Below are 24,441 nucleotides of genomic sequence, written 5' to 3' on the forward strand. Positions count from 1 at the left end.
AACGTTTGACCGTCTAGTTTGACCGATGATATCACGAACTATACAATATATGATAATTATACGTTTGTGTATATAAATGTATATATACATATTTAACATGATTAATAAATGTTTTAATATCTCATTTTGTATTAATAACAACAAGTTATATGTGTATTTTGAAACTACTAACTTAAGTTTTCAAAACGATAACTATACGTAACGTTATTTGACATAAATACTTAAGACATATAATGTTTATACATATATTGTATAAGTAATGTATTTAATCACTTTTAAAGACTTAAATACATAAAACCATATAAGTGTATTCACAAAAGATAGCTATATTTGAATCCTCATTCCATTTTTCACAAAATTTCTATACGTATACCTAGAGTATTTGTACTCGTATCATACCAAGCTTCTATACGTATTTACTAATAGTAAATACACATCAAAATCACCACCTAACCAGCCATTATTCATGCCATGAGGGCTAGGTAATTGATTTTGGAAGCTTATTGACTAATTACACAAAAGAACAACTTGAAATCTTGTCATGGATACCCCATGAAACACGTTTTTTGTAGCTTATATACATGAGCATTTTTGATTCATTTTACCTTAAATTCTCTAGCAAAACACACACATACTTTGAAGCCTTAAAACCCTTAATCAATTCAGCAAAGTTTCCAAGAAGATCTAGCTTCAAAAACCATACTAAAACACCATAAGAAAACTATACAAAAACACTTCAAGAAAACCTTCCAAGAACACCAACTTACTTCCAATCTTTCATCCACTTCTATCACCCTTTTGATTCTAGCTTCTTACTCCTCTTTTACAGAAATCTTATCCAAGGAACTTGAGGTAGAATCTATGTTCATAACCTTATTCAATTCATATATATATAGCTATCTTATTTTGTGGTACAAAAGTTTAACAACAAGAACATAGTTTGAATGTTTTCAAACTTGTTTGCAAACTAAATAGATCCTTCTAACTTAACTTTTAAAATACTTCAAGACATGTAACATAACTTATTTATATGTTAATTTAACAAGGTAAAACTTGGTTTTTCAAAGTATAAGTATTTTTGGAAAAATGGTCATTAAATGATTTTGTTGTAACAAAAATGTTTAATTTCATATGTTTCACTAATGTTTCACTTATGCCGTATGATTTTGAATACAAACCAAGGTATTTACAGTTCATAGTCTTAAAGAAGAACTCGATCCAAGAAGATGGCAATTTGAATCAACGAAAACGGATTTGTAACGAAGAAACTATGACCGAAACAAAATTGGTTATCCTAGATCATTTCAACTACGGGATCAATTGGAAAAAAATGATATAAATCACATATTTCTAAGATAACATGATATTTTATATATATGTACTTATAATTCAATTTTATATGGTTCAGGATCACCCGTAAACAACACGAGAAGATTAATTATAAGATCCCATGATTGTACGCAACACGTCATTTGACAACACCGGTACTTTATGTACGCAACACGTCATTTGACAACACCGGTACCATGGGTCAAGATTAATCTCGACCAATACATATACGATGGGGTTTTATTTATTTTGTTGGGGGTTTTATTTATTTCATTGCGGGTATATTAAACATCTAAAAATGAACCATTAAAATTGAATTACTAACATCGGACTGCTAACTACGGACTAAGGAATTATTCAAAGTATTAAAAGTATAACAAGTATATATTTATAACGTTTGTTTAAAAATGAAAACATATTGATATATTATATATGGATAGGTTCGTGATATCAACCGGAAGACCGAGTCAAATTATTTATATCATCAAGACAAGAGTGAGTATATAGTCCCACTTTTAAACTCTAAATATTTCGGGATGAGAATACATGTATTTTATGTTTTACGATATGGACACAAGTAACTGAAAAATATATTCTACGTTGAGTTGTACCACTGGCATACTTCCCTGTAGCTTGGTAACTGTTATTTACAGCGGTATTGTAAACGCGAATCCTGTTGATAGATCTATCGGGCCTGACATCCCCAACCGGACTGGACGACCAGTATTCAACGGTTGCACAGTACTTCGTTTCGTGACTACACTTGGTACGGTGTAGTAAGATTTCATAAAAAAGGGAATATGCGACGTGATTAAATGTTAAGTATGGTTACCAAGTGCTCAACCACTTAGAATATTTTTATTAAAATGTTTATATATGAAATCTTGTGGTCTATATATATATATTGCTGCCGGCATTAAACCTATATCTCACCAACTTTATGTTGACGTTTTAAGCATGTTTATTCTCAGGTGATAACTAAAAGCTTCCGCTGCAACATGTTGAATTTAAGCAAGATCTTGAGTATGCATATTTGTGTCAAAAATAAAACTGCATATCCGAGGAATTGTAATGTAAAATATGCTAGAAATCGTATTGTTATCATCACATGTAAAGTTTGTAAGTCTAAGATTATCGCTAAACGATAATCATCTTTTTATTGTCTAAAGCTTGTATTAAAATAAGAGTTATGGTTTGTAATGTAAAATAAATGCAGTTGTTCTTTTAAAAAATGTCGCATATAGAGGTCAATACCTCGCAATGAAATCATACGTTATCTAACTCGTTCTTATGGTTAAGGACGGGTTATGACATGTGGTATCAGAGCGGTGGTCTTAGCGAACCAGGTTTGCATTAGTGTGTCTAACTGATAAGTCGTTAGGATACATTAGTAAGTCTGGACTTTGACCGGGTCTGATTTCAAAAACCATTGCTTATCACTGTTGGTTAAAATTTATGTGTAAATATTATGTAAGTACTAATGGGTTAGTTGTTGTGTGATAGATGTCGGGCTCGAAACTTATTATCACATTCAGCGACTCCGAATCAGAACCTTCAGATTGTGTTTCAGTCATTAACATATCCGATGACGAAAGTGGTATTTTTGGGGAAGACTCACAATTTCCGGATGAACCAACTATAGAAATATCGGAAAGTGAACCCGAGGAGGAAAGTGAACCCGAGGAGGAAAGTGAACCCGAGGAGGAAAGTGAACCCGAGGAGGAAAGTGAACCCGAGGAAGAAATACAGGAAATTACAAAAGACGAGTTCGAACTAGGAAAGAAACGAAAGGCTAATGAATTAGAAAATCCAAATCCCGAGTTTAATGAGAATGATGTGGCACCAATTCCACTAGACACTACCACCCCTATTCCCGCTATACATATTCGTTCTATCTCGGCATCTAGTTCTTCAGCCCCATAGCCAAAATATAGGCAGACAGCTAGGATAAGCGTTAGGCCATTCCTTGAACCTAAACGTCCTAGAAAATAGACCAAACGATGCGCTGCCGTATTAAACCATGGGATCATATAATGTTTTGTATAATATTATTAGTGTGGTTTGCTTAATGTTCGATGTAAGATAAGCATATGTAAAATAGTGAAGTGTGAAATGCAATAATTTTCCATGGTTAAGTATTATTTAGATGGTAGTAATTGATTCTGTACTAAGCTATTAAGTATGGACATTAACGGGTAGGTACTACCCTGGATATAATTATAAAACGCTAATAAGAAGAAAAGGCTTTTATAATAATACCTGGTTCATATTATTAATAAGCTATAATGTACTGTAAATATACACTACATCTATAATATTCCATGTGAATAATTATTTTCTTTTCATTCTTATAGAAGAATATGGCGCGATTGAACCGAATGACGGAACAAGAAGTCGAGAACTTCATCAACCAGCGAGTCAACGATAGAATGCTATGGGTCGAAGCTGCAAGAGCTACTGCAGTTAATCCAAATCCTCGTGTAGGATGCTCCTACAAGACGTTTCAAGCTTGCAAACCTTCATCATTCAGTGGAACGGAAGGACCTATCGGTTTAACTCGATGGATAGAAAAGATGGAGACGGTGTTCAAAATCAGCGGTTGTGATGAAAAAGACATGACCAAGTATGCATCGTGCACTTTACAAGATAGTGCACTCACATGGTGGAAGAATTATGTGAAGGCGGTAGGAGGAGATGTAGCTTATGATACTCCATGGGAAGAATTCAAAGCAATGATAATCACCGAGTATTGTCCAAGGAATGAGGTTATTAAGTTAGAAGATGAGTTACGAAGTTTGAAGGTGGTTGGTACTGAAATCACCAACTACAACCAGCGATTCATGGAATTAGTTTTACTATGTCCTGAATTGGTTCCAACCGAAGAACGGAAGATTGAAATGTACAAAGATGGTTTGCCCAAAAAGGTCAAGGCAAATGTTACGGCGTCGAAACCTAAGACAATTCATGAAGCTATAACCATGGCGAACGAGCTAATGGATCAGGTCATTTTGGACAAGAAAGCATTCAATACTGAGGTGAAGGTATTGGGGAACAAGAAAAAGTGGAATGGAGGTTATGATCGAGGTAACCAACAACAACCTTATAAGAAACAAGAAACCACGAAAGGTGCGGGTAGCGGTTCAGGCTTTGGTTACAAAGGACAAAGTCCTTTATGCAACCGTTGTCACAAACATCATTTTGGTTACTGCAGTGTGTTGTGCACCAAATGCAATAGACAGGGACATCTTGCTGAAGATTGTAAGGCTCTCGTTACAAATGCAAATGGTAACAAGACTCCTGCCACCAACGCAAATAGAACTGCTTTGGCTAACATTACTTGTTTTGGGTGTGGAAAACAAGGTCACTATAAGAGTCAGTGCCCGAATCCAGAAAAGAATGGCGGACCTGCACGTGGAAGAGCGTTTGTTATTAATGCTAGAGAGGCACGAGAAGACCCGGAGCTTGTTACGGGTATGTTTACCATTAATAACTTATCAGCATCTATTTTATTTGATACTGGCGCCGATAGAAGTTACGTGTGTATAAATTTTTACACTAAATTGAATTGTTCATCATTACCTCTAGATTCTAAGTACATGATTGAGTTAGCTAATGGTAAACTAATTAAAGCCGATAAAATTTGCCGTGATTGTAAAATAAATTTAGCCGGAGAAACGTTTAAAATTGACTTAATACCCGTAGAATTAGGAAGTTTTGATGTAATAGTCGGCATGGACTGGATGTCCAAAGTAGGAGCTGAAGTTGTGTGTGCCAAGAAGGCAATTCGCATTCCTAGTAAGGATAAAATGCCGGTGATGATTTATGGAGAGAAGGGTAATTCAAAGTTAAAACTCATTAGCTGTTTGAAAGCCAAGAAGTGTTTAGAAAAGGGATGTTATGCTATTTTAGCACATGTTAATAAAGTCGAAAAAAAAGAAAAGTGCATCAACGACGTGCCTGTGGCAAGAGATTTTCCTGAAGTTTTTCCGGAAGAATTGCCGGGATTACCTCCATTTAGATCGGTAGAATTTCAAATAGATTTAGTACCAGGAGCTGCACCAGTGGCTCGTGCTCCATATAGACTTGCACCATCCGAATTAAAAGAACTTCAAAGTCAGTTAAAAGAATTACTAGACCGTGGATTCATACGACCAAGCACTTCACCGTGGGGAGCTCCAATTTTGTTTGTTAAGAAGAAAGATGGATCTTTTAGGATGTGTATAGATTATCGTGAATTAAATAAGTTAACTATCAAGAATCGGTATCCACTACCGAGAATTGATGACTTATTTGATCAATTGCAAGGATCATGTGTGTATTCGAAAATCGACTTAAGATCGGGCTATCATCAACTACGCGTCAAAGAAGAGGACATTCCGAAAACTGCTTTTCGGACACGTTACGGTCATTACGAATTTTTGGTCATGCCGTTTGGATTGACGAATGCACCAGCTGTATTCATGGACCTCATGAATCGAGTTTGTAGTCTATATTTAGATAAGTTTGTTATTGTTTTCATTGATGATATTCTTATCTATTCCAAGAGTGAGCAAGAGCATGAGCAGCATTTAAGGTTGATATAAGAGTTGTTGAGAAAAGAACAGCTATATGCTAAATTTTCTAAGTGTGCTTTCTGGTTGAAAGAAGTGCAATTTCTTGGCCACGTTGTTAGTAGCAAAGGAATTTAGGTTGATCCAGCAAAAATTGAAGCCATTGAAAAATGGGAGACTCCTAAGACACCAACACAGATACGCCAATTTTTGGGTTTAGCCGGTTATTACAGAAGGTTTATTCAAGATTTTTCCCGAATAGCTAAGCCGTTGACAGCGTTAACGCAAAAAGGGAAGAAATATGAATGGACTTCTGAGCAGGAGAGTGCATTTCAATTACTGAAAAAGAAGTTGACTACGGCGCCTATTTTATCGTTACCAGAAGGGAACGATGATTTTGAAATATATTGTGACGCTTCGCGACAAGGTTTTGGTTGCGTTCTTATGCAACGGAAGAAAGTTATTGCATACGCATCCCGACAATTAAAGATTCACGAGCGGAATTATACGACGCATGATCTAGAACTGGGAGCAGTCGTGTTTGCATTGAAGATATGGAGACACTACTTGTATGGGGTTAAATGCACTGTGTTTACTGATCATAAAAGCCTTCAACATATTCTCGATCAAAAACAGCTGAACATGAGGCAACGTAGGTGGGTTGAGTTAATAAATGACTATGATTGTGAAATTCGTTATCATCCCGGGAAAACGAACGTGGTGGCCGACGCTCTAAGCAGAAAGGAACGAGAACCAATTCGAGTACGAGCGATGAACATAAAAATTCGCATGAATCTCAACTCACAAATCAAAGAAGTTCAACGAGAAGCACTTACTAAAGAAAATATAGGAAATGAAATAATGAAGAAGTATGAGAAGCAACTCGTTATACGGGAAGATGGAATTCGATATTTTGCAAACCGTATTTGGGTACCGAAGTTGGGTGGATTAAGGAAGTTGATATTGAATGAGGCACATAAGACAAGATACTCGATACATCCTGGAGTTGGAAAGATGTATCAAGATCTTAAGACGCATTATTGGTGGCCTAATTTGAAGACAGACGTTGCAACATATGATGGGGAATGTTTAACTTGTTCCAAAGTCAAAGCAGAACACCAGAAGCCGTCAGGATTTCTTCAACAACCAGAAATCCCAGAATGGAAATGGGACGGTATTACCATGGATTTCATCACGAAGTTACCAAAGACTGCCTGGGGATACGACACTATTTGGGTAATTGTTGATCGTCTTACCAAATCTGCACATTTCTTGCCTATAAAGGAAACGGATAGAATGGAGAAATTATTACGATTATATATAAAGGAAATAGTTTCAAGGCATGGAATACCTATTTCCATTATATCTGATCGTGATAGTAGATTTACCTCAAAGTTCTGGCAATCACTACAGGAGGCACTAGGAACTCGTTTGGATATGAGTACCGCATATCATCCGCAAACCGACGGGCAGAGTGAAAGAACAATTCAGACTCTTGAAGACATGCTCAGGGCATGTGTGATCGATTTTGGAAAAGGATGGGATAAATATCTACCATTAGCAAAATTCTCGTATAATAATAGTTATCATGCGAGCATTAAAGCTGCGCCATTCGAAGCACTGTATGGAAGGAAGTGTAGATCCCCTATCTGTTGGAACGAAGTAGGAGATCGACAATTAACTGGACCCGAGATCATCCATGAAACTACTGAGAAGATAGTGCAAATCAAGGAGAAATTGAAAACAGCCCGTAGTCGCCAAAAGAGCTACGCCGATGTTCGAAGGAAACCATTAGAGTTTCAGATCGGTGACATGGTTATGCTAAAGGTGTCACCTTGGAAAGGTGTAATACGTTTCGGCAAAAGGGGTAAACTGAACCCAAGGTACGTAGGCCCGTTCAAGATCATCGAACGCATTGGACCGGTAGCTTATCGACTCGAGTTACCGCAACAACTCGCCGGAGTACATAATACCTTTCACGTCTCAAACCTTAAGAAGTGTCTTGCAAAGGAAGACCTCACCATTCCTCTTGAAGAAATCCATGTCGACGAGAAACTACAATTCGTCGAAGAACCAATCGAAATCATGGACCGTGAAGTTAAACAGCTCAAACAGAGTAATATACCGATTGTTAAGGTTCGTTGGAATGCTAGAAGAGGTCCCGAGTTTACTTGGGAACGCGAGGATCAGATGAAACGAAAGTATCCGCACTTGTTTCTCGATGACGCAAAATAGGTACAATTTTAAAATTTCGGGACGAAATTTATTTAACGGGGAGGTAATGTAACGACCCGCACTTTTTCGATCATACTATACTTATAAGATTAATATTTACATAAATTAAACCTTGCCAACATGATAAGCAATCCAAATTGTCGAGACTTATATTTCCGAAAAGAGTTTTACACAACGTTTGACCGTCTAGTTTGACCGATGATATCACGAACTATACAATATATGATAATTATACGTTTGTGTATATAAATGTATATATACATATTTAACATGATTAATAAATGTTTTAATATCTCATTTTGTATTAATAACAACAAGTTATATGTGTATTTTGAAACTACTAACTTAAGTTTTCAAAACGATAACTATACGTAACGTTATTTGACATAAATACTTAAGACATATAATGTTTATACATATATTGTATAAGTAATGTATTTAATCACTTTTAAAGACTTAAATACATAAAACCATATAAGTGTATTCACAAAAGATAGCTATATTTGAATCCTCATTCCATTTTTCACAAAATTTCTATACGTATACCTAGAGTATTTGTACTCGTATCATACCAAGCTTCTATACGTATTTACTAATAGTAAATACACATCAAAATCACCACCTAACCAGCCATTATTCATGCCATGAGGGCTAGGTAATTGATTTTGGAAGCTTATTGACTAATTACACAAAAGAACAACTTGAAATCTTGTCATGGATACCCCATGAAACACGTTTTTTGTAGCTTATATACATGAGCATTTTTGATTCATTTTACCTTAAATTCTCTAGCAAAACACACACATACTTTGAAGCCTTAAAACCCTTAATCAATTCAGCAAAGTTTCCAAGAAGATCTAGCTTCAAAAACCATACTAAAACACCATAAGAAAACCATACAAAAACACTTCAAGAAAACCTTCCAAGAACACCAACTTACTTCCAATCTTTCATCCACTTCTATCACCCTTTTGATTCTAGCTTCTTACTCCTCTTTTACAGCAATCTTATCCAAGGAACTTGAGGTAGAATCTATGTTCATAACCTTATTCAATTCATATATATATAGCTATCTTATTTTGTGGTACAAAAGTTTAACAACAAGAACATAGTTTGAATGTTTTCAAACTTGTTTGCAAACTAAATAGATCCTTCTAACTTAACTTTTAAAATACTTCAAGACATGTAACATAACTTATTTATATGTTAATTTAACAAGGTAAAACTTGGTTTTTCAAAGTATAAGTATTTTTGGAAAAATGGTCATTAAATGATTTTGTTGTAACAAAAATGTTTAATTTCATATGTTTCACTAATGTTTCACTTATGCCGTATGATTTTGAATACAAACCAAGGTATTTACAGTTCATAGTCTTAAAGAAGAACTCGATCCAAGAAGATGGCAATTTGAATCAACGAAAACGGATTTGTAACGAAGAAACTATGACCGAAACAAAATTGGTTATCCTAGATCATTTCAACTACGGGATCAATTGGAAAAAAATGATATAAATCACATATTTCTAAGATAACATGATATTTTATATATATGTACTTATAATTCAATTTTATATGGTTCAGGATCACCCGTAAACAACACGAGAAGATTAATTATAAGATCCCATGATTGTACGCAACACGTCATTTGACAACACCGGTACTTTATGTACGCAACACGTCATTTGACAACACCGGTACCATGGGTCAAGATTAATCTCGACCAATACATATACGATGGGGTTTTATTTATTTTGTTGGGGGTTTTATTTATTTCATTGCGGGTATATTAAACATCTAAAAATGAACCATTAAAATTGAATTACTAACATCGGACTGCTAACTACGGACTAAGGAATTATTCAAAGTATTAAAAGTATAACAAGTATATATTTATAACGTTTGTTTAAAAATGAAAACATATTGATATATTATATATGGATAGGTTCGTGATATCAACCGGAAGACCGAGTCAAATTATTTATATCATCAAGACAAGAGTGAGTATATAGTCCCACTTTTAAACTCTAAATATTTCGGGATGAGAATACATGTATTTTATGTTTTACGATATGGACACAAGTAACTGAAAAATATATTCTACGTTGAGTTGTACCACTGGCATACTTCCCTGTAGCTTGGTAACTGTTATTTACAGCGGTATTGTAAACGCGAATCCTGTTGATAGATCTATCGGGCCTGACATCCCCAACCGGACTGGACGACCAGTATTCAACGGTTGCACAGTACTTCGTTTCGTGACTACACTTGGTACGGTGTAGTAAGATTTCATAAAAAAGGGAATATGCGACGTGATTAAATGTTAAGTATGGTTACCAAGTGCTCAACCACTTAGAATATTTTTATTAAAATGTTTATATATGAAATCTTGTGGTCTATATATATATATTGCTGCCGGCATTAAACCTATATCTCACCAACTTTATGTTGACGTTTTAAGCATGTTTATTCTCAGGTGATAACTAAAAGCTTCCGCTGCAACATGTTGAATTTAAGCAAGATCTTGAGTATGCATATTTGTGTCAAAAATAAAACTGCATATCCGAGGAATTGTAATGTAAAATATGCTAGAAATCGTATTGTTATCATCACATGTAAAGTTTGTAAGTCTAAGATTATCGCTAAACGATAATCATCTTTTTATTGTCTAAAGCTTGTATTAAAATAAGAGTTATGGTTTGTAATGTAAAATAAATGCAGTTGTTCTTTTAAAAAATGTCGCATATAGAGGTCAATACCTCGCAATGAAATCATACGTTATCTAACTCGTTCTTATGGTTAAGGACGGGTTATGACACATGACATGATGCTATCAGCTCTTTGGTTCACATCATAGCACCCACTACGCACATGCTATGGTACTACCGGCTCTTTGGTTCATACCATAGCACAAATAAGTACATATACATACACGTATAATCATTCCACTCACCTTATCACTTTGGTGAGAGTTAAAGCCAAAACCCGCAGCCTTTAATGCAATGTACCTATTACATTAATTATACAATTAATCACACAAACAAGTTGGACTACATACCAACTCCTAACCCTAGTGCATTTATGACCCATAGTGCAATTATGACCCATTTGCACTACTAACACCCACACTAGGTCACAACTATCACAAATCACTAATAACTAGTGATTATAGTCCAAACACACTAAGTAACAGAAGTTTTGAGTAATTAAATCCTCATCTTGCTAGTTGGGTCACACTAGACCCATTTGACCCATTTCAAGGTCAATACTTGCATTTGGGTCAACCATGTAAGACCCAAGTTCAAATTGTATATAATGTATATATATTTATTGCTGGCGACCCTCATTTTCAGCGTTGGGCCGCAGCGCGGTCTAAAGGCCTGCGGCGCGGCTAGGGCCTGACGGAAATTCCTTCTTTTTATTTAAAGTTAAGAGGGGCATTTTGGTATTTTTACCTGTGGGACGAGTTTAAGGCCACATGATCAGATCTAGGAGTGTCATTACTCCATTTTCAACCACCTTATCCCCTCCACTTCAATTCTAGAGAGAGAAACCCATTTAGGAGAGAGAGAGAGAGCTCAAATCTAAGAGGAAGGAGCTTGTTTCGGGTTAAAGTGCAAGTGTAAAAGTCGTGCATCTTGTTACTAGCTATGTTTTGATTGTGGTGGTAAGTCCTAACCTTGATTTTCTTTACCTTGATTTGTTTAAGGGCTAGAGTTTGGGTCAAAGGTGAACATGAAACCCATTTGTTGGTAAATTGGGGGTTTTGGATGTGATTGGGTCATGAGAACCCAAGAATGACTAACCTAGGGTTTTAAAAGTGATAATTGGTGTTTATGGGTCTTAAATGGTTAGTTTAATTACTAGCACACCTTGTTGTTAAATGAATGAGTGTTTTTTGGGTTGTAGATGACCCAAATGGGTGTGTTGACCTTGAAATGGGTCAAACGAGTTTTGAATGACCTAAGTGGTGTGTAATTGGGTGATGTAATGTCATGGTCACTAGTTTTAGTGATTATTGTGAGATAGGCCTACAATTGGCGTTGTGAGTGCAAAGGGTGAACATTTGCACTAGGTGTCTATTTGGGCGGGTTAAGAGTCCCATTTAGATAAGTGTTGATTTTATGTTAATGTAATAGGTGATTTCATTGACGGTTGAAGAGCTTGTTGGCTTACCTTCATTTTGGATACAAGGTGAGTGGAATAATTATGCGTGTATGTATATAATGTATTTACTTGTGTGGAATGCGTTGTGGGTTAAAGTTCGTGAGTTCGATACAACATCGTATTTGGCATGAGATGAGGGTTTAAAGTTCGTGAGTTCGATACCTCATATGTCATGTGGGTTAGCGTGTGATGTGGGTTTTAAGTTCGCGAGTTCGATACCATATCATTACGTATGGTGTGAAATGTGAGTTTAAAGTTCATGAGTTCGATATCACATTGAGCGTGAAGGGTGGGTTTAAGTTCGTGAGTTCGATACCACTCAAGGGACTAGTGATGCATACTAGTGGCGTCTGCGTGGCTAACGGTTCATTCACGAGAATCATTCCCTTTAGAATTCGGTTAACCATGGTTATGTGATGTAGTGTAGCATGTTATATTGTTAGCGTATATGCCTTCGTTGTGCTAGTTTGTGATATCGGAGATTTTTAGCGTTACACTTTGCGATGATATGCTAATTATATTACTAGCATGTATGCGGTAATTGTGTAAGTGATTGCGAGTAAGTAGATTATATTTGTATATGTATAATTATTGCATTCACGAAGCATTTTGCTTACCCTATTGTTGTTTACTCTTTTTAGGCTCCGGCGTGGACAAGGGCAAGGGTATACGTTTGGATTAGCAATATTCCTACACGATTATGCTAGAGTTTAGCTTTTGGAGTTCGACCTAGGTTTTGGTAGTTTAACCCCAAACACCATGCTCGGGTTTTTGTTTGGTATTTAAACTTGTCGGTCGAAACTCATATTTTGAATTGTAAATGGGCGAAAGATGCCCGGTGGTCAAGTACTTGTTTTTGGAGTTACTAAAACATGTAAACTTTATGTAGTAATGTGGAGGGAAGCCTTTGTGTTGATATTTGTTGATTTCAACTAATTGGGGATTTACATATTTAAAATAAGGTCGGAATCAGCTCCAGGTTCGAGCCGCGCGGCGGCCCAGAGGGGCACGTCGCGGGATAAAAGGAAATTTGAAGGTCGAGGGTTCTGATGGTTCTAAACCATCTGGGCCTGTGTTAAGCCGCGCTGCGGCTAGGAAACCAGCGCCGTGGGCTGAGCCTGACAGGCATGGCCTGTCTTAATTTTTAAATTTTTTTTTTTTTTTTGCGTATGTTTGACGGGTTGGGTTGTTACAAACCATGACCCTAATAACACCCATTTCACTAACACCTAAGTGTGCCAGTGATTCAACACGACTTTGAAGCTCACAAACCCCAAATTACAACATAAAACTCTAGATTACGAATCTTTAGGTTTATGTACATAAATCTTGCCCAAAATCACCACTTTATCATGGAAATGAGACTTACACCCAACCCATGAATCAAACCCTAGCCATAACTCAAATTGAAACTAGTACTTGAAATTTGAACTTACCACAACACCAAAACGTAGTTAGCAAGTTTATGCAACAAGATCCAAGCTCCAAATGACTAGATCTAGCTTTCTCCTCCTTGAATCAAGCTCTCCCTCTCTCTAAAACTTTGTCACTCTAAGTGGAAGGGTTTGTGTAGGTGAGAAATGAGGTAGAAATACGATCTAGATCTGAGCTCAAGCTATAAATACATCCACATGTGAAAAGACCCAAGTGCCCTTCTTATTTTTACAATTAAATATAAAAATCCTGATCTGGCACAGGAACGTCGTTCCAGGATAAGGAACGTTGTTCCTCTCAACGTAATGCAGGAACGTTGTTCCACATAAAGGAACGTCATTCCCCAAACTGCTCCAAAATGTTCTGTTATAATTCTCCCTTACTTAATTCGGATCGCGTCCTCGCGATCCAAGCCGCATGACAAGTAGGAAGATACACCAACACGAACTCTTCGGGTTCCCATGTAAACTCTGAACCCTTTCGATGTCGCCATTTCACTTTATAAGTTTTCACTTCTTTATTACGCAACAACTTGACCTTTTCATCGAGAATGGCCATAGGTTCTTCAACGTACTCCAATTTGTTGTTTAGAGTAATTTTGTCCAATGGCACCCACGTTGAGTCATCCGCAAGACACTTACGGAGATGGAAAACATGGAATGTGTTATGATTTCCCGCAAGTTCTTCGGGTAACTCTAATTTGTAAGCAACCTCACCAACACGAGTCAAGATTTTAAATGGCCCAATAAACGAAGGAGCTAACTTTCCCCGCTTCCGAAACTGAATAATACCCTTCTATGGCGAAACTTTGAGCATCACCATGTCACATTCTTGAAACTCAATCGGCCGCCTACGTTTTTCTTCATAAGACTTTTGTCTATCTTGTGCCGCCTTAAGTCGAGCCCGAATCATTTCAATTTTACTATTCGTCTCTAGCACTAAGTCGGTACTCCCGACTTCTTTTTGACCTACTTCACCCCAACAAACTGGGGTTCGACACCTTCGCCCATAAAGCATCACATATGGTGGTATCCCGATACTAGCATGATAACTATTGTAGTACGAGAATTCCACCAAAGGCAAGTGCTCATCTCAACTACCACTAAAATCAATAACACACGTCGCGTCGTCCAACGGAGCCTAGAAGAAGATGACTCGCGCAGACAGCTGACTCCTTTTCAATAGAAAAGAATAGCCAAACCAACCCAGCTGGCTGGTCAATCTCAGAAAGAAAATAGGCTGGCAAACCGGAGACGTACGACCACGGTCTCGACCTTACCAGCACCGGGGTCCTTCATTATGATTGATCCTGTGCAATGTTGTAATCCTGTTGTTCCTTTATCCCCCGCTCCGCAGCTGCTGGACCGTAACATGTCCTCCAATGTTTAATTCGTACGTTCGGTTTGACCCTCCGTTTGAGGGTGATTAGGCGTTTCGACATGGCAGTGCTTCTTAGGGGTTTACAGATTGTTCGTCGCTAATTATCATATTGTCTTCCATCATCATATGCAAGTATGCGAGATTCGTGTTGTGCGAGATGACAAGAGTTTTGGTTGTTTCTTTTGTTAATATCATTTTTATCGGCGTTTACTGTTTTTTTTATCATTAGTGAAATGTTAGTAGGGTGTTGCTGTGTTGGTCAATAGTATTTCATATACTTTTTCTTACGTTTTTTTTCCTTTCTAATTTTTACTACTATTCCACTTTTTAAAGAATTTTGAATACTACATCATTCATTTTAAAGAGCAAGTAATAAAGACAAACGCTATAAAACTATGAGGGTGGTGGTGGCATGGTAATGTTAGAATGTTAATTCTGTATATTCTTATTGATGAAACAAGTCAAATATATAATACATGATATGATCTCATATCCCTTGAATTTAGGGATCATGTCTCTTGCTATCTATCAATCCAATATTTGCATTTAATACAAGATATGCCTACATTTAATATGAGATATGCTAAATATTACATATGATATTGTCTACGTCTAATATCCGTCAACATCCCCCCGCAGTTGGAGCGGGAGCACTACGGACGCTCAAACTGGATCTGAACTCGTCGAACAATGCAAACGGTAGACCTTTAGTGAAGATGTCGGCAAACTGATATCGCGATGGCACGTGAAGCACGCGAACATGACCTTTGAGAACAAGATCACGAACAAAGTGTATGTCAATCTCGATGTGTTTGGTGCGCTGGTGCTGAACCGGATTTCCAGACATGTAGACAGCCCTAACGTTATCACAGTAGACAAGAGTAGCCGTGGTGAGCGGACAATGGAGCTCACGAAGAAGGTTACGGAGCCAACTAGTCTCTGCAACGGCATTAGCAACTCTGTGATATTCAGCCTCAGCACTAGATCGAGACGCATTGAGTTGTCGCTTGGAGGACCAGGAGAGAAGGTTATTACCCAAGAACACACAATACCCAGAAGTGGAACGGCGAGTAGTCGGGCAACCTGCCCAATCAGCATCAGAGTAGGCAATAAGAGAAGCTGTGGATGAGGCATAAAGCTGAAGTCCGAGATCCATGGTACCCTGGACATAACGAATGATCCGTCGGAGAGCAGCCAGGTGAGGCTCCCGAGGGTCATGCATAAAGAGACAAATCTGCTGTACTGCTTAAGTAATGTCTGGTCTGGTGAAAGTGAGATACTTTAGAGCACCTGCAAGGCTGCGATACAAAGTGGGGTCCTTAATCGGGGGACCACTCGCAGTCAGTTTGGTGCTAGTGTTAATGGGAATCCTGCTAGAGTGACAACCAACCATATCAGCACGCTCGATGATCTCGGATGCGTACTTTTTCTGTGATAGGAATATCCCAGAAGAAGTGCGTGTAACAGAAATGCCCAGGAAGTAGTGAAGGGGCCCTAGGTCCGTCATGGAGAACTCCTGATGTAAAGAGCTGATAACCTGCTGAATGAGAGCGGGCGAGGATGCAGTCAAGATGATGTCGTCAACATATAAAAGAAGATAAGCTGTATCTGTGCTATGTTTGTAAATGAACAGGGATGTGTCACATATGCTATGCTGGAAATCGAAACGCTGAGCGTATCCGGCGAATCTCTGAAACCAGGCACGAGGAGCCTGCTTTAACCCATAAAGCGACTTCTGTAGAAGGCAGACATGGTCCAGGTGAGTGGGATCACGAAACCCTAGAGGCTGATGCATATAGATTGTCTCAGAAAGGTGACCATGTAAGAATGCATTCTTGACATCTAGCTGATGAATAGGCCAGTGTCGAGAAGCAGCAAGGCTGAGAACTGTCCGAATCGTAGCCGGTTTAACAACCGGGCTGAAGGTCTCATCGCAATCAATACCAACCTGTTGGCTGCGGCCATTAGCAACAAGCCGAGCCTTATACCTGCTTAGTGTACCAACTGCATTAAACTTGTGCTTAAATAACCACATGGAGCGAACGATGTTCGTGTCCGAGGGTCGAGGCACAAGGGTCCAAGTACCGTTTTTAATTAAAGCAGTATATTCTTCGGTCATAGCGTTATATGCCAATTGGGATCAGTAAAATCCTGAGAGTAAGATTTAGGAATGGGAGTGGGAGAAGAGACAATAAGATTAAGACGTTGAACGGGTTTATTGGTGCCAACACGATGACGAGTGACCATGGGGTGTGTAGATGAAGGTGGTGATGGTGGAATGGTGGCTGGAGGTGTAGGTAGAGGGGCTGGAGTGGGGTCTGTGGGTGGAGGAGATGATGTTTCCAAGTAGGTACGTGAGTAGAGATTAGGTGGAGGGTCAAGGAAGTCATAGGTGGGAGGGGCGGATGTGGTAGTGGAGCTGTAAGGAAAAGAGGTTTCATCAAAGGTAACATGACGAGATAATATTACTTTGTGAGTGGCGAGATCGAAACAACGGTAAACACGGTGATTGGACGGGTACCCAAGAAAGATGTAAGGTGTGTATCGAGGTGAAAGTTTATTGGTTGTGTTTAAGTGGGGGTAGCAAAGACATCCGAAAACACGAAGAGTAAAGTAGTGTGGAGGGGTTTTGTATAGGCGAGTGTGCGGGATTTCATGATTGTTGGCAGAGGATGGTAGGAGGTTAAGGAGATATGTTGCCATATGAAGAGCTTCTACCCAGAAGGTGGGAGGAATATGAGCTTGGAAGAGAAGTGTGCGGATAAGGTTATTAACAGTGCGAATCATGCGTTCGGATTTTCCATTTTGTTGAGAAGTTTGAGTACACGATAGTCTAATGTGTATGCCATTATTTCGAAAGAGATGGTGTATTTGATTGTTATCGAATTCCCCGCCCTGATCACATTGAAAAGCTTTGATTTCAGAATTGAATTGAGTTTTTATGTAAGCTCGAAATTGACCAAAGATATTGAATACGTCAGACTTATTGCGTAATGGAAATACCCATAAGTAATGTGAGAAATGATCTAAGAAAATAACATAATATTTGTAACCACTAAGACTCGGGATTGGAGATGTCCATAAATCCGAATGAATAATGTCAAACACATAAGTAACATTAGAAACAGAACTAGTAAAGGGGAGTCGCACGTGTTTGCCAAGCTGGCACGCATGACAAAGTACATGAGGCTTATTATTATTATTATTACATGAAATATAATTGCTAGAACAAAGACGACGAAAAATATCAGCGTTGGGATGTCCAAGTCGCTGATGCCAAATGCTAGGAGTGGTTATGAGAGCATGATGAGCAGGTGTAGATGTTGAAGTTGTCAGTGGATAGAGATCTCCGGTGCTATCACATCGGAGGAGCAGGCTGCGAGTCAAGTAATCCTTCACGGAAAAACCAAATTCGTCAAAAGAAACAGAAACTTTATTATCACGAGTAAAACGACGAACAGAAATAATATTTTTAACGATGTTAGGTGTAACAAGCACATTTGATAAGTGGAGAGGGCGGTTAACATTTAGCAAAACGCTATGGCCAGTATTGGTGACTAGGATGGGGTTCCCGTCACCAACAGCAACTGAGGGATACATGCAATAATTAAAAACACTACTTAAATTATTAATGCTAGATGTAAGATGAGTGGACGCACCAGTATCCATGGTCCAACCTGCGTTACTGTAATCCGGAAGGCTGGTAGTGCTAAACGCGTGTGGAATTAATGTCTCCTGTCCATATGTAGCTTGATTTTGTGGGCCGGAAAATTCGGGTGGAATGGACCCAACGTAAGACGCAGGTCCGTTAACAGAGGTCTGACTATTATGGCTCGCAGACCCAATAGTTGTGAACTGAGGTAAGTATGGACCAAGAAGACTGGGCAGAGCCATGTGAGCCTGAGGAGTATACGACCCAGTAAAAAGGTGAGCGTTCTGCGGTTGTTGGACCGAATTGGGTTGCGGGACAGCAGGCCTAAAAACAGATGGTGAAGGCATGTGGGTTGGTACCAGTCGCTGGGCCATGTTGTTAGATGATAAACTAAAAGTATTAATGACCTGCTGTTGGGCCTCAATAATTTTTAGCAAGTGGTCTTGAGTATTACCATTGGTCCGATTATGTGGAGCAGAAGTGTTACCTAATGCCCAGTTAGGATTAGATGAGCGCACAACATTATTACTTGGATTAGGTCGGTTGTGACTTGGCCGATTGGTTCCATGTTGAAGGTATTGGCACTGTTCGCCAAATCTACAAAACCACGTGTGAATCCTCGACAGACCTGCTGAGCATTATTTGTGGACGATGTCGAGCGAAAATTTCCAACGGGTGTATGAGCAAAGAGTACAGTAGGACTAGATGGCGTTGCGTTGTTTACGGTGGGACAAAGTTTTGTCCGATTCAAACGCATCTCTTCCAGGGTTATCATTGATCGTACGGTTGCTAGGTTCGGGAAAGGATTACTATGAATGATAATATGAGTTGCATGAGGGAATTTATCGTTTAACCCATTAATGGCGTAGGTAACAAGATCATCTTCTTCAATGGTGGTTCCTAGATTGCGTAGGAGAGAGGATAGCGAGTCTAGTTTGCGAAAATACTCCTCCACAGTTAGATTACCGATATCTAGCGCTTTGAGTTCGGCGGTGATTTCAACTGTTCGTGCACGTTTATTGACTTGAAAAACCTTTGCCAGAAATTCCCATACCTCGTGGGCAGTCTTGGGTTCTGAGTTGAGGACACGTTCCAAGAGGGGTTCGGAAATTGTGAGAAAAATCCACGAACGTACGACCGAATCTGCTTTAGACCATTCCTCGGTGGCTCGTTCTTCACTGGTTGATGTGCCTTTGATGAACCCAAGTACAACAAAACCGGCACAGTGAGTGGTGAAAAGAGTGCTCCAATGACTATAGTTGAGTTTGGCTATGTCAAGTTTGATAGGAATGAGATGACCAACTGATGTAACTGTATAAATTTTATCATATTTGTTATATGGTCAATCTTGTGAGATCAAAAGGAGAGACAGAGTGATGGGAAGTGGAGCTTCCAATGAAGAACTTAAACTTCAAAAGGGGGGGGGGGGGGGGGTGGAATTGGAAAAACGGAGGAAACTTTTGTATACCGAGAAGAACAGAGGTACGTTATTTATTTATTTATTTATTTATTATTATTATTTTTAAGAATCAGAGAAGCGGAACTGCAGAAGAGGGTTTAGGATCGTTGCGGTGGTTGAAGAAGAAGATAAGAAGAAAAACAGAGTTTTCTAGCTCGATACCATGTTAGAATGTTAATTCTGTATATTCTTATTGATAAAACAAGCCAAATATATAATACATGATATGATCTCATATCCCTTGAATTTAGGGATCATGTCTCTTGCTATCTATCAATCCAATCTTTGCATTTAATACAAGATATGCCTACATTTAATATGAGATATGCTAAATATTACATATGATATTGTCTACGCCTAATATCCGTCAACAGGTAAGACCCTGACCTTTTAATGTGGAGGTCAATGGTTCGATTCCTTGCACCCACAAAGTTATTCTTATACGGAGGTTCGCCTACAATGACTCCGGGCTACTCGCAAAGCGGGTAGTTCCCTGTAATTAGTCAGTTAAAAAATGTTGGATACCCGGTTACAAACAAAAAAAAAGAAAAACGATATAAAGCAGTCAGAAGTTCCCGCGCTCACCCTGGATCAAAATGTCTGATAATCCTATGGAAGCAATTTGCAGCACATTTACAAGAATTTCAGCCTCCATTCAATCAAATCTATCCAAATTAATTAACATCCCCCAACAACCCCTAAATATAAAGGTCTCACCTTCTGTATCTACTACTACACCTTCATCAACTACTTCATCGACACTGTCCGCTGATTCATTTCTTTCTCAACCCACTGACCCATCAAAAAAGGTAACTGTTTTTTCCGTTTTACTGTTAACAATCGTATTTGTACCGTGTATTTTTAACTTGAATTGAATGTTTATTTGTGAGAATTCATAATGCACACCAACTGTTTGATGTAAGTCCTGAATCACAAATATGCTACTCCGTATGATAATGATACTGTATTTGCATAATTGTTATTCTTTTTTTTTTGGTACAATGTTGTAGTTTATGATGGGCATGTTGATAAATAATATAATATATACTACTCCGTATCATATATGGATGCAGTTATTGATGAAATTATGTTATTTTTTAGTTGGTGAGAATGTGGAGGGACTAAGAAGGGTGTTATTTGTGATATATGTTGGGGGTAACTTGAGAAGGAAATCAAGTCTTTGTGTGTATATTTTTAAGTGTACACATTCTGTGAGATAATGAGTTTATATGCTTCTTTTCTGCAGCAAATATCGTCTGGTCCAGTGACGAAAGAAGAGCTTGGAAGGGCCACCTGGACATTCATTCACACTCTTGGCGCTCAGGTTTCCTCTTGTTAGTTGTGCTATTTCATATATACGTGTGCGTGTTTGTAACATATAAATATTGTGCACATGTTTTATCCATATATATTACTGTAAATTGTTAAAAGGAGTAAAAGTATAGTCAAGACATTAATTAACTTAGGTTTAATGGAATCACCAAATATACTTTTCAGTTGTATCATCAAATATACTCATTGCTTCTAAAACGTTTTTCAGTATCCAGAAAAGCCAACCAGGCAGCAAAAGAAGGATGTTAAAGAACTGGTATTTATCCCTTTGAATAATTCTGTCCCATCTTTAAGTAGCACGATGTTACCAAGCATGAATTAACACTTTTACAAAGAAACAAAACATGTGTCGTATAATGGGTTGTAATTTACCTGCAGATGGCAATATTATCTCGCATATACCCCTGTAAGGAATGTGCTGACCACTTCAAAGAAGTCCTAAGGTAGTCGTTTGCTGTTTTATTTATTTATTAGAGGTAGCAAAATTTTAAGGTAGAGAAGTTTGGTAATGGGTCAAAACAAGTTATTCTAAGTACATGTCAAAGTGGGTCAGGTTGGATTGGACCTACCGAGAGCACTTTTCTGTTTTTTATTTATTTATTTTTTTGATAATATCTAAATAGTTAATGTGTTGGTCTAATAAAAGGAATTATTATATTATATTTTATACAACAGTAATCTAATTTTTTAAAATAAATTTTTCTAGGAATTCTTATTAGATCTTAATTCACTTTGGTGACTTTTAACAAGTTTGACCCGTCAAACTGGTTTGTATTTAGCTAATTAAAATGTTCTCAGTTGACCTGTTGGAGATATAGCGCAACACAAATCGACCCGTTAACCCATAAAGGGGTCTGAAGTGCCATCTATGTATCGTACATAGAACTCACATGTACTATTTCATCCTTAAATGTGTTAGAATGTATAAATATAGCCATCATCTTCGTTAATCTACTCTGAAATTATGCATTCCTTTTAATTGACAGCATCATGTCTTACGTTTATGGCAGCTCAAATCCTGTACAGGCTGGTTCTCAAGCTGAGTTTTCACAATGGCTTTGTCGAGTGCACAATGTTGTTAACCGGAGGTAACTTATGTCTTGTGAATCATAAATTTTTTGATATCTAATAGATTAAAATAACATATACTGTAAAAGGTAATATGTATAGGCGTATATATGGATGCGTCTACTTATCTACCAACACCATCAATTCCCACTTAGGGCTTTTCATATGAGATCTTCTATATTGAGGTCTTTCGATATGCAACATACACTACATCGTTATCATAACAGTTTAGTGATCAGATATTGATTTGTACCGTTTGCATTTCAGCCTTGGTAAGCCAACATTTCCATGTGAGCGAGTTGATGTGAGATGGGGAAAGCTCGACTGTGAGCATCGTGTATGTGATTTACAAGGATCTATCACCCTTTTTGGTCGTCCAACAACTGATTAGTTGTTGTTGCTATATATATGTACTAGTAACTAGTAATATATATTGATTATTGATACATATTATTATACGTGGGTTTACATTCATATACTATGTGATTTGTTTCCGTTGTTACTCAAAAACATATAGCTAAAAATTGTAAGTCTAGCTAAAGTTACTCAAAAACGTTGTTTCAAAACATGTGTATCGGCAGAGACATGTTAGCCCTGTGTTGACTTTGTCAACCCATCCAGCGGTCCCCGGTAGCCCAATGGAGCCTGACGAAACACCATCACCCATTTCCCCACAGCATGCCAGGCCGATAATCGAACCTGCATTGTCATTGTTTCAATCTTCGCATGCGTGGGACCAAGGGATCATTTGGGCCCGGTAAGAATGGTTTTTGATCCAATTATTTGGAAAATCCTTACCTAGTGGGAATCGAACCCTCACCTCCCCTAAGGGAGAGTGAGTCATTCGCCACTAGGCTATTGGCCCATACTTAGTTACTCAAAAACATATAGCTAAAAATTGTAACTCTAGCTAAATATAGGGTTAATTAATATCATATTTCCCCCTATTTAACATTAAAAACAATATATTTTCCCAACTAAACATATAATATCAAATATCCCCATTAAGCCATTAATCTCTCACAATTATCCATTCTTTTAATCGTTAAAAAAAACCCTTCAAAATTCTTAAATTAGAAGTTATGGACCATTTTACCATTACAAATTCCAGAGGAAAGGGGGTTGTCTTAGTTTAATTATGTTTGTTGGTTTAATTATGATGTTAGCATTTACAATTAAGAACGTGAATGGATGGTAAAATCATTAGTTTTCCTTCTAAAATGACCCATTGTTCGTGAATCATTCTCCTGTGTATATATATAGTGAGGGTTATATTGTACTCCTTTGGTTAAGCCAGGCAGATAAGTAAAAGAGAGATTATTTAAGTGGAACCAGTACATATTCGATCCAAATAAGGTGATACAAAAATATGAAAACAATAAAAATAATGCAGAGTGTGTAATGGTCAACAAAGTTTGGTTGATTAACATTTGGTATGTGAAATAATGTTGTCAAAATTTTAAATGTTAGGATATGTGATATTAACGTAACTCATAAATAGTTTGACTGTTTTATGTTGAATATTGACCAACCCTTCCATATGAATAATTCTAGATTTTATAGATGGTCACAAGGAAACATAAGGTCCAACTGTGTAAAACATGAAAATTTTGCTTTTTGACTGCATGCATAACTTGTGAACCATAAAGGTGTACACAATGTTAATATAAAAGGATGAATTCCCAACCTTGATTCTTGGAAGTAAGACTTGACAGAAACTAGAGAAATTTGTCTCAGATGTCGTATGGGTTTGTTTTGTTTCCTCCAATATCTCATCTACAACTTCTAAGTGGCTTAGAAACAAGCACACGCAAAGTAACAGGATTAATGATCTTCAC

General features: G+C 37.7%; 1 protein-coding gene across 1 annotated transcript; it reads left to right on the forward strand.

Annotated features, from left to right (window-relative positions):
* The first annotated feature begins 20,799 nt into the window (after positions 1-20,799).
* Positions 20,800-23,006, forward strand: LOC139897986 (FAD-linked sulfhydryl oxidase ERV1-like). The gene is made up of 6 exons (XM_071880705.1): positions 20,800-21,012; positions 21,450-21,527; positions 21,744-21,791; positions 21,914-21,978; positions 22,546-22,623; positions 22,871-23,006. Exons 1-6 carry the CDS (start codon positions 20,800-20,802, stop codon positions 22,992-22,994), a joined length of 606 nt encoding a protein of 201 aa, XP_071736806.1. The 3' UTR covers positions 22,995-23,006.
* The last annotated feature ends 1,435 nt before the right edge of the window (positions 23,007-24,441 follow it).

Source organism: Rutidosis leptorrhynchoides, chromosome 3 (assembly GCF_046630445.1).
Source record: "Rutidosis leptorrhynchoides isolate AG116_Rl617_1_P2 chromosome 3, CSIRO_AGI_Rlap_v1, whole genome shotgun sequence".
NCBI lineage: Eukaryota > Viridiplantae > Streptophyta > Magnoliopsida > Asterales > Asteraceae > Rutidosis > Rutidosis leptorrhynchoides.

Coding starts and splice junctions, on each gene's coding strand:
- LOC139897986 (XM_071880705.1), top strand. CDS start 20,800: ATGTCTGATAATCCTATGGAAGCAATTTGCAGCACATTTACAAGAATT. Junction 21,792..21,913: donor AGAAGGATGTTAAAGAACTG/GTATTTATCCCT, acceptor ATTTACCTGCAG/ATGGCAATATTATCTCGCAT. Junction 21,979..22,545: donor CACTTCAAAGAAGTCCTAAG/GTAGTCGTTTGC, acceptor CGTTTATGGCAG/CTCAAATCCTGTACAGGCTG.